Consider the following 12,099-nt stretch of genomic DNA (forward strand, 5'->3'; position numbering starts at 1 on the left):
ATTACAAAAATCCTAATATTTTTACAATTAATTCTTAGTAATTTAAATGTTATTTGGGGATTTAATGCCAAAAGACTTGTATCTCAATTGGTTGGACTTTTGGTTTTTTTCAATGGAAATATCCAGGGTTCATATCCTCCAATCTTGTTGCAATTATCAAAATATATAAAAATATATATATTATAAGATGATTTTGTTATGATTAATTATGACATTATTTGGCAGCTATAATATTTTATTCAGTTTTATATGGATTAATTGATTGAATTTAAAATTAAAATATGAGTATTGTGGTTTTAGATTAATTTATTAATGTATTAATATATTTACATGGTGTTTTAGAACTTCTAATTTAATCTAATGTCTCCAAACTCTGGAGGGACTAGTATTTTACAACATTGGATACAAGGATAGCTCTTGGCTTGTGTAAAATTTTAGTTGAAGTAGAATTTTTTTAATTTCTTGAAATATATATATATATATATATAAAATAGAATTTTATTTAAAGTAAGGGCAAGACTTAGGTACAATACTTAGGTGCTATTCTTTAAGTTCCCTTCTTAAGATTTTGCTATGTGAATTTTTTCTTATTATCAGAAGTGTATTTTTTAGTTAAGTAGCTACATGGCTGAATCTTAAGAGAGAAACCTAAAGAATAGTACCTAAGGTACTGTACCTAAATTTTGTCCTTAAAGTAAAATATGCTAACAATTAGTTTATAAGTTACTTGTTATTTTGGTGATAGAGTTTAATTCAATGTATGATAGTATAGCCACTTGTCGCATAAAGAAGATAAAAAATTGGCGTAACTACAATTTTTAGGATCCAACTTTATTTTTGAAAAGGAACTGAAAATTTCATTAATGAATACGAGCAAAATCAGAGTACAAAGCCTCCATAGCTGGAGGGGAAGAGTCCTCGATCCAAAAAACATCATCATGATATGCCTAGCTTCTCGTTTCCAACGTTTATTACATCGTTTATGATGTTTATGTCATAAATCTTATAGTAAAATTAAAGTCATACGATATCATGTTTTCATTATGAGGCTCACTATTAAGTATACTAAAATTATTAAGATATAATTTAATAAAACATTAAATCTATCTTTTTTTTTTTTTTTGTTGATACAAGATAGAATTTCTACTTTAACCTAATTTAAGTGTATATGTGTGTGAAGCTCCCTTCTAAAGATTTGAACCCTAACCCTTGCCCCCCCCCCCACACTCCACAAGCATTTATATTTGTGACTGCACCAAAGGTGTGCGGTGGTACCATTAAATCTATCTTAACCCTGGCTCTATTGGTTGCATTAGATATTAATTAATGCAATATCAACAATATTATTTTTTCAATGACAATTAAATTCAATCATATACTTCATTAGTTAATACAAACCATATGATTGAATTTCATAAAAAAAAAAAAAAAAAAAAAAAAAAAAAAAAAAAAAAAACCGAACACGTAAGAAATTTCATTTAAAAAAAAAAAAAAAAAAAAAAAAAAAAACAGTTAAGGAATTACTCCTATATTGAAGTTTTGTCCTAAGATAAATTCTTTGAATCAACCAAGGAGAATGTATTGATTGTTACCTATCAAGAACTTATGGCAACTGCCCCTATTAAGTAACATTTATTTTTGTTACTGTGTTATGGCGCTGTTGAGTCATTGTCCACAGTAACTTATATACTTATATTTTCCTTAAAAAAAAAAAACTAATATACTTATATTTATTTAGGGGTAAGCTCGTGGATCTCTCTCTCTCTCTCAAAAAAAAGAAAAAAGAAAAAAAGAGAGAATACCACCCAAAAAAAAAAAAAAAAGTGTCACGTATATGTTTGGAAATAAACTTCCAAATATCATTTTCTACGATTTTTGAAAATGCTTGTTAGTACATTAAACTAATATTCAAGGTTTTAATTTTAATTTCCTAACTTGAAAAACCAAAATCATTTGTTTTTTGTTTTTTATTTTCAAACATTAGAAAACTGTTTTTTTTTTTAATTTTTTTTTATATATATAGATTGAGTTTGAAACCAATTTTCAACTCAGAATTTTGACATCACTTGTGTTTAGCAACTATTTTTAAAAATGAGTTTTCAGGAACAGAAAATCAAAAAATCTTATTTGGGTCGTATTTTCATTTTCATTGGTTTTTTTTTTTTTTTTGGTCATAACTAAATGCTCACCTCGTTAAAAATCTCTCTCCCTTCACGCCTTCTTTCTCCCATTTCAAAAAATAGCCTAAGACATTTTTTTTTCAATTTTTATGATTGCACATTAAAATGAGAATCCATTTTTCTGAAAACAAAAAGCAAAAAAAACACTCACAAAAATATTTTCACCATATGAGAGTCATGATTTTTTAGATTTGAAAACATGACATGGATTGAGTCCAGTGTCTAATTGCACTGATCCATCTAGATAATGACATATGTCTAATAGTTGACACATGATATTATCTGGATGGGTTCACTACAACTAAACACTAGACCCAATCCTTACCCTTGAAAATAAAAACAAGTTTCAAATCTAATGGCAAAACATGCTCTAAAAGGTCTAATTTCAAAGTTTCTCGCTATACCTCCTTCCCCATACCAACTCCTCAAAAATCTTTCTCAAAAAAAAAAAAAAAAAAAAAAAAAAAAAAAAAAAAAAAAACTCCTCAAAAATGAAAACAAGCCCAGCCAATGCCACGTTATTGGATCATTGTCAATACTTAAGAATGTGAAGCTTCATTGTAATAATACATAAATTAGAAAAAAATGAAAATTTGTTCTCAATAAATGAACGTAAGATAACTCTTATAACATCATATAGTTAAAAATATAATTTAACACTAATGTTACATTCACAAAAAATTTTACATTTTTTTAACAATATCACATTTATTGTACATCAATCACTGTCTATAAATTTCGTATCAATGAAAAAAATTATGAAATTGATTGTGTATCTAAACTTATTAATCAATTAGATATAAAAATAATTCTTTTAACTCACCAAACAAAGCAAACATGAAGAACATAAAGAAATAGCCAAAATACATGAGAACACTTGAAGGACCCATTACCTCATGAGAACAACTAGATAACCCATGGAATCCCTCTGAAAATTGAACCCATTAACTCAAACAAAACAAACATGAAGAACGGAGAGAGTGACCATAGTTTGCTGGAAAGAGAGGGCGAGAGAAATGAAGAAAAATGAAAGCAATTATGTTTTTTACACCCCCCAAAAAAAGAACTATTGGTTTTCATTAATCCTAATTAAATGCAAGTCTAACTGTTTTCAACAATATAACAAGCGTATTTGTCTTCATTGAAAATAAAAGCAACTAAAATGTGTATTAAATTTTTTATTTAAATCCATTTTTTTAATATTAAAAATAAAAACCGAATACAAATGGCAAAATTAAATCAATTTTTTAATGGTGGTCCAACAAAAAACTAAAAAATGAATACAAAAGACACTTTTTTTTTTTCTCTCAAACCAAACACCCTCTAAACATAAACAAAATTTTCGATCTCATTGATGAACCAAGTAAATCAGTCAAAGAGTCAAAGTAGACCATATAAATAAAAGATATCCAAAAAATAAAAGAGTGAGACAAAACTGAAACTGAGCCAATGGGGTTTTCATAAATAAAGAAAGAAAAAGAAACCGAAGAAATTGGTAATTTAGACATTTTGCACTGAGTGTGACTGTGAGCCAATGGGCCAATAGGACATTCACGTTGCGAGTTAACTGGCAAAACAAAAACCAATAACAAAACTGAAGAAGCTGATGAGTTGTTCCACTTCCACACCTCTCTGAATTCTGATCATAGCTCCACAAAGAAACAAAGAAAGAAACCCCCTTTTGTGTTTCAAAGGTATTATTCTAATCCCTGAATCTCATGCATCTTCCTTCTCTCTTTCTTTCTCTACATATGAATTGCATGTTTACAAACAAAACTGCAAAAGGGTATGTTTAAGCTATATATCTCAAAGCCTGCATTTTGAGGATTTCTTTCTTTTGATATCTTAGAAAATCAAAGTTTTTTTATTTATTTATTTTTTTTATTTTTTAAAATTTGTTGAAATGTTAAACAAAGGTTTTCGTAACTTTCGGGCCAATCATTATGTTTTGTTAAAAAAAAAAAAATGTAGATTTTGGGAAAAGTTGTCAACTTTCATTAGATCTTTCACCTTGAATACTGGGATATTAAAAAAATATTAAATTTCCTTCTTCATTTTTTCTTTTAACTCTTGCTTTTTTTTTTATCAACTTTAACTCTTGCTATGTTTCTTAAAGATTCATTTTTTTAATATATTTAATACTTTATTATCTTCTTGAAAAAATATAAGACCATAATCTTTTGTATCATAATCTTGATGTAAGTGAACAATAGACCTAAAATAACTCTTTTGTTATCTAATGCGATTTTAAATGAGAATATTTTTCTTGACTTTACAAGTCCTTGAGATAGGAATTCTTTTGTGATTTTTTTTGGTTGCTTGAAGCTTAAGAAATGAAAACCCAGGTGCTTTTTTTGTCTTATTATGTACCAAATAATGGAATGTCCTTTTCTCTTTAACCAAACAAATCACAAGTCTTAACATACGTGAAAACCCAGCATTTTATGTTTTATTATTTGGGTCTTTTTTGTGTGGGTTGTCTTGTTTGATTGAAATTGTTGATGTTATCTGGGTTGTCAGCAGTGTACGTGGGCTCTTGACTCATTGAGGAAGTGCCACGGTGAGAGATTATGTGATATTTGATAACTATTTTGCATTCACTCTTTTCTTTTTTGTTCCCCTTGAATGGGATTGAATTTGGCGCATCATATATACATATATATATATATATATATATTTTTTTGTTACATTGTTTGCCCCTTTATTTATATTATTAGTTGATGAAAATTTTTTGTTTTACTTCTTACTTGTGAAAATTTTTTATCGGACTGTTCTGCATAGCATAAAAGCAAGTGGCTTTTTTTTCAGATCTTTCTCTTTTTTATAGTACACATTGTTAGGGATTTGAGCATTTTACTTAACATGTTTGTTTCAACTGTTTATGAAGTACATGCTGTGTTGGGATGTCCCGCTGGAATGAAGTGGGTCATAGTGTTTATGTTTATGTTTATGTTGTTAAATGCCATGGAGACTTCATTTATTTAATTCAATGTTTGCTGTCAGTCCAAGATGGACATATTAAAGTTTTCTCGAAGACATTGATATTTACCAGTTGATTAAATTTAAGGGTCCGGTTTACAAGTGCCCGAAAGCAATTGTTAATGTTGAATTTTTTATTTTAATCAATCAGTATTTTTTTTTTTTTGGAGGAGTCGCACATGAGTTAGATAAAGAAGTATTTGATTATATGCTTTTCTTGTTTCCCAATTCAGTGAGACCCATTAGTTCTTCCTTAATGGTTGCATGAATGCACTTGTTAATAAAATCCTAATTTTAATAATGCTTGTTTTGTCACTTTTTTGGTTCTTTTAAAACAACTTAAATGATGTTTTTTAACAACTTGGTTGAGGCCAGTGACTGTTGTAGCATCTGTGGTCATTGAGTTACTAGTTGATCTAATTATAAATAAATAAATAAATAAAACCTAGTTGATCTATTTTCAAAGGTATCGAGCTTTACAAATTATTTATTTAAGATGAGTTTGGACATTCTGTTTTATGAACAGTTTAATGGTCTTTTACATAGCATTTGAATTGAGTCCATATTCTTCCCTGACATTTGATCTGGTTTCTCTTTTGAGTCCATCATTATGTGATTAAATTATTCATGTAGCTGCCAATGAGCTATAGCTCAATTGGCACTTCTTTCTTCCACAATAATGGGATGGACAGTGAGGTTGTAGGTTCAGGACTCACTAAGTGCATGTGTAACTTACTAATAAGAAAAAAGAAAAAGAAAAAGTAAACTCATGTAGCCAACTCCTCTTTTAAGAAGCAGCATTTTTCCTGCTAGGGGCTGGTGTTGTGCCCTAAGATGGCATGCAAAATTACGTGGATATATTTTAATTATGTTAGGGGTTTTCAAATTTGCTCTGTGTTGCTGTATCTGTTTTGGATTTTAACATTCTTGGGACATATATTTTGACCTTTGAAGGCCTTTCATTCTGCTATATTCAATTATGCTTGGGTGTTTAAATTTTCTGTGTGTGTTTCTATATTTGTTTTCAATTTTAACATTATTGGGACATACGTTTTGAATGCCTTTCCTTATGCTTTCAGTATGGGGTTGATATATGCTGCATACCTTTTTTCTCTGATGTATACATTCATTGGTGATTTCTATCGTTCATTTGTAATTGTCACTTATTCCGGTATTTGTGGGAGTATAGTAATTGACTTTTTGTTTGGGATCATATTGTAATGAGTAAAGATCAAATCTAGTGATGCCTCCAAAGCGAAAAGTAACAGTTGCCTGCAAGGCAATGAAAAGTATTGGCTTCACTGAAAGTGAAGTCAAACCAGTGCTGAATCAACTTCTTGAATCGTCTGATTATAACTGGGGATATATTGAAAACGATGAATATAGAGCCTTGATTGAAGCCCTATTGCAGAAGAAGCAAGAACAAGAAAAGGTGAACCTTATTGGTTTATATTACATCTTCTGTTCAATTTGTAGTGCCTAAATTAAATGTTTTAATTTATTGATTTTTTTTTTTTTTTTAAATTCATGTTATTGCCCCCATTCACTGTGTAGTGGAAGATGAACTATGAGAATACTGATTTTTTTCCCATTTTACTTAACTTCCTTTTTTATATGTGATAATTGTTGTTTGTACCCTAAACTCTTCCCTCTTTGTTTGCTTATTGATGCCTTTTGACAGAGTGTGGAATTAAAGAAGAAAGATGCTTGCTCAAACGAGAAAGCAAAGGTGTATATCTTACCTTAGCAGACATATCTGTTCTTTAAGCCAGCATGTATCTATATCAAAATGTATTTTGTCACAAGGTTTCATGTTATTTTAGCAATCTTATCCAGTATACTGAAGGAAATATCTATGAAAAAGTAATGTTAGTACTTATTCATATCTTATCTTAGCTTATTTGTTTATTGATGAATTTACAGTCACCAATAAGAAAGGCAAACAAGGATGATAAAATAAAATTATCTTTAATCTCTGAACAGGGTTCTGAGCCTGAAGACTTTGAACCTATAGGGAAGAGATTGCGCCGAAGACACCAGGAAGAACGGGCTTTGGTTGCTGTGGATTGTTTGGAGCCTGAAGACTCTGAACCTCTAGTGAAGAGATTGCATCAAAGACACCAGGAAGAAAGGGCTTTGGTCGCTGTGGATTGTTCAGAGCCTGAAGACTCTGAACTGCTAGTGAAGAGATTGCATCAAAGACACCAGGAAGAAAGTGCTTTGGTCCCTGTCGAAACCTCCAATTCGCAGCTGGTAATAACTCCATCTAAAAGGGGATATCAGGATATAAATGAAGTTTCTTCAGGCTCTCAAGATTGGTCAGAGCCTGAAGACTCAGAACCTCTATTGAAAAGATCACGCCCAAGAAGGGCACGGCAAAGTCAGCCTGATGCTGAACTAATTCAAATTTGTGATGAAGAAGAAGTAGATGAGTCAACTCAACTGAAAGTTTGGATTGAGCAAAGTAAGTCAAAGCCTGTCTCACGGCTGCAACATCTAAAAAATGAATCCAGGAAATGTAATTCATCTACAACTTCTCCAGTGCCTAAAGCAAAAGGGCCATCTCAACCAAATCTTTGCAACAATAGCACTGAGTCTGATTCTTTATCATTTCAAAAGAAAGGAAAGACATCAGTAACTCCTCAAGTTGCTCCAGGAGAGGGAAGGTTAACATCTGAGAGAGGAAATGGTATTAGGCCATTTGAAAAGCTGATGGTTGAGTCCTATTTGGATCATACCCCTGTAGAAAATGTGCTTGATATGTATCAAGAAAACAATTTTAATCTGCCCAGAGATGAGCCCTCCACTGATAAACATCTGCTAGACGAGGTTCCTCTTGCTATGATCCTTCCAGGTAAACCAATCTCTTGGTAGCTCAATAACAATTTCAACCATCAATGACAGGCTTTTTAAAGATATGAAATGTATATCCACGGTTTGTAGTGGATGTAAAGATTCTGTAGACAGTTGACTTTGTACTGAAGCCTGCATCTAACTCTGCCACTTGGTTTGTATTCCTATGCTTAGGTAGTGCTGACTACTGAAATTTACCTGATAAAGTTCTCTTTAAGTGTTTTGGGCCAAGTTTCACCTTTCTAAGGCAACAATAATTAGACCATATACAAATCTTGGTACTTAAGGCTTAAAATGGTTGTTCAATTTGATGGATTTTAAATGCTATCATTTTGATGGCATTTGTGGTTTAAATTCTGTATCTAAAAGAGGTTGAAATACTGACCTTTATTTGTATTCTAATTTTTATCCACGGGGCCAATATATGTGCAATTTGTGTATGTCTGATTGGTTTAAATTCTGTATTGAGAAGAGGTGGCAATACTGGCTTTGATTTGTATTCCAATTCTTTTCCATGGGGTAGTGTTTGTGTTTGTGTGCATGTGTGTATTTATGTATATGTGGATATAGATATAGATTCTTGTTTAACATTGTGAGCCTTAAAGATTAAAATTAAGCTTCTTCTGGACCACCTCCCTGTTTATTTGTATTTTCTTTGATTGAATATTAATACTCCTGGTTGATGCACTTCTGACTATATATATATATATATATATATATATGTATTTTTTGGCTTACCCAATTTTTAGATATAGAAGGTTCTTCTTCATACGGAAATGGTTCAAATGCTAAAGCAGATGTCTTAGAGGTCCTGGAATCTAAATCTCTAGACATGAATGAAAAAGGTTAGTGATTTTAATTTATCACTTTGTGATATTGCTTTATATTTTTCTAGGTGATTGTTAGGGTCATAATTAACATCATTATTCTGCTGCTGAATAGGTCTAACTTCCTTCCATTTCCATTAATTCTTGTTGAATGTTAAATTCTGACTGCCTGTTGTTCTCTTGTAGCTCCAAGTGTAGATGGTCTTTCAAATGGAAAAAGTTCTGCAGCTAAAGAAGATGGTTCAAAGTCCCTGGAATCTGAATCTTTGGATGTTATGGATAAAGGTGATGGTGTTTCAGAAGTATCACAGTTTGATATTACTTCATCTCCCAAGAGAGAGGTGAAACTTTCCCTGATTTGTAACTCTTCTGGGCGGTCTGATTTTCATATTCCAAGCTTGGATGCTGTTTTCAAGGTGGTAGAAGAAAATTTTCTTAAATTACATGGACTTACAGAATTCAACTTCTCTTTGTTGGAGCTGATGACAGAATTTTGTGAACGCTTCTGGGCAATGGGCACTGACTCTGCTGTTGATGAACATCTAAGGTCCACAAATATACCGGCATCCAAGATATCTGATGCACAAGGGGGTCATGATGGCAAAGATGGTCATGTAGGCAATCATTGCACTCCTTCAAGCCTTTCAAGTGGATCAGTCAGATTTCAGAATCCGATTAAGGTAATACCCCAAATTCCCAAACCTATAGCTCCAAGTGGTTTGGGTGGCCTTCATAGTGTTGCTGGTTTTGAGATTAAGGATATGGAGAACATTTGTGGTGAAAGTGAAAGGAGGTTAAAACTTCTTAAAGATCCACAATCTTCTAAGTCAAACAATAGGGAGATTGTTCAGAAACACCATTCACCATTCTCTATTGTGAATTACTGTGACTATGTTGATGACATAACCAGAGGGGAAGAAAAGGTAAAAATACCGTTGATGAAGGGCAGTGCCGAAGATCTGCCAGCCTTTAGATACATATCAAAGAGTTTAGTTTATAGGAAAGGTTATGTGAATTTTGCACTAGCTCGTATATCGGATGAACATTGTTGCTCTAATTGTTTTGGGGATTGTCTATCATCACCTGTACCTTGTGCATGTGCTCGTGAAACGAAAGGTGAATTTGCTTACATGCCTGGGGGACTGTTGAAACAGAACTTTCTAGAAGAGTCCATCACTATAAATCGGAACCCTAAAAAACACCAGTACTTTTATTGTAAGAATTGTCCACTAGAAGGGTCTAAGAACAAGAAGAAATCCAATAGATGCAAGGGCCATTTACTGAGAAGATTTATAAAAGAGTGCTGGTCTAAATGCGGATGCAACAAGTCGTGTGGAAACCGCGTTGTTCAGCGAGGCATTACAGCAAAATTGCAGGTTTGATTTCATTAGAATTTGAAAGATTAAATAATTTAAAATGTATTCACTAAGGAATTATTTACTTGTAAGTTTCAGGTGTTTTGGACCCCTGAAGGAAAAGGTTGGGGTCTTCGAACGCTTCAAGACCTGCCGAAAGCAGCTTTTGTTTGTGAGTACGTGGGGGAAATCGTTACCAACTCAGAACTGCATGAGAGAAACCTGCAGAACTCTGGTACTGAGAAGCATACTTACCCGGTGCTACTGGATGCAGATTGGGTTTCAGAGGGTGTTTTAAAAGATGAAGAGGCCCTTTGTTTGGATGCAACAGTGTTTGGAAATGTTGCAAGATTTATCAATCACAGGTATTCATGTAATGTGTGTGATGCATGTGTTACTTGTTTGCATTCGATGTTGTTTGCTCTTGATATTATAATTTTAGTTAACACCTTCTCCTTACCAATTTTTTATTGAAAATTATACCTTTGTTATACAAGTGATTGCTTTACATACTGAATTATATCTATTGGAGAAAAGCAAATTATGTGACGCCTAACTTAATTTGTTGTCTCTTGTTTTTTGTTTGGTAAGATTTTTTTTAGGTAATAAAAACTTTGTTAAAAACAAAAATGATAGATAATAACTATTTTTTCTCTGGTAAGATGGACCCTATTAGTCTTGTGGATTTCTATGATTGTATTTATCATCTTCTTTTATAACATTTTGGATCATGAGGTAAAGGCAATTCACTCTTATCTTACACTTTATTGATTAGATGCCATGATGCTACTTTGGTTGAGATCCCAGTCGAAGTGGAGACTCCAGATCATCACTACTATCATGTATGGGTTCTTGTTCTTTATATACACATCTATATAGAAATACAAACACGCACACACGCACGTGCACGTGCACACACATACACACATAACAATTAATTATTTTTTAGATAGGTAAAAATGATATCACTTATTGGGTTTTTAAATCATGCAGCTTGCATTTTTTACAACAAGGAAGGTCGATGCTATGGAAGAGCTGACCTGGGTGAGGAGGCTCAACTTTTATAGGAGCATGTTTTATATTAAATTTCTTTTGTGTTACGGTTAAACTTACCTGATGTGCATGCTACATTTCACAGGACTATGGCATTGACTTTAACGACTGTGATCATCCCGTGAAGGCTTTTCAATGCCTATGTGGAAGCCAACGCTGTCGTGGATCTAATTGTTGAAAGTCGTTTGAAAGAGGTGGTATCAGTTTGATATTGTCATCTTGTTTACAAATTGTTCTAATAGCGCACACGATCTTGTTTTAATTGAATTGGGGATATTCCATGTCTAGTGCTAAGTGAAGGGTAGGAACGAGCCATCTATTTTGTAATTTAAAAAATCTAGTCCTAGTGCTGTGAAACCACAGTGTATATGACATCTTTAAAAATTCCCCCTTGTTTTTACTCAACTTAATTAGTCTTGCTCCAAATTACTTACTGTATGACATGACTATGAAATTTGATTGTCGTAGTTATTCATATTGGGGATGACAATGACATAGTGATTCTAACACTCGAAACTTCTTCAGTTTTATTTTAGTGTGTTATAACTAAATACATATCCTAAAAACAGCGAGTAATTCATGAATAAATCTGCCCCAAAAAGTGGGGAACCGGCATGGTTGTTTGCAATGCCACCTGATGAATTTAATGTTTTTTAAAAAAGAGATGTCTCATCATGGTTACTTCAGTGAAGGGGAATATATGGTTGCGGAATTATACATGCACGGAGAAATTTAGTCAGATTTTCAAAGAACTTTTGAGACTCAGACACCCATATGCATGTTAGCCAATAAATAAATAAAACAGGTCATGGCTGATGTTAACACCTACTTCTCTATAGCTTCATGAGTTTG

General features: G+C 32.3%; 1 protein-coding gene across 1 annotated transcript; it reads left to right on the forward strand.

Moving 5' to 3' along the window:
• The first annotated feature begins 3,777 nt into the window (after positions 1-3,777).
• LOC126688561 (histone-lysine N-methyltransferase, H3 lysine-9 specific SUVH3-like) lies at positions 3,778-11,740 on the forward strand. Its single transcript, XM_050383298.1, has 10 exons — positions 3,778-3,874; positions 6,390-6,591; positions 6,841-6,888; positions 7,143-8,013; positions 8,762-8,857; positions 9,026-10,215; positions 10,294-10,559; positions 10,970-11,036; positions 11,188-11,238; positions 11,333-11,740. Exons 2-10 carry the CDS (start codon positions 6,403-6,405, stop codon positions 11,423-11,425), a joined length of 2,871 nt encoding a protein of 956 aa, XP_050239255.1. The 5' UTR covers positions 3,778-3,874; positions 6,390-6,402; the 3' UTR covers positions 11,426-11,740.
• Positions 11,741-12,099: the final 359 nt, after the last annotated feature.

Source organism: Quercus robur, chromosome 6, assembly GCF_932294415.1.
Source record: "Quercus robur chromosome 6, dhQueRobu3.1, whole genome shotgun sequence".
Classification (NCBI taxonomy): Eukaryota; Viridiplantae; Streptophyta; class Magnoliopsida; order Fagales; family Fagaceae; genus Quercus; species Quercus robur.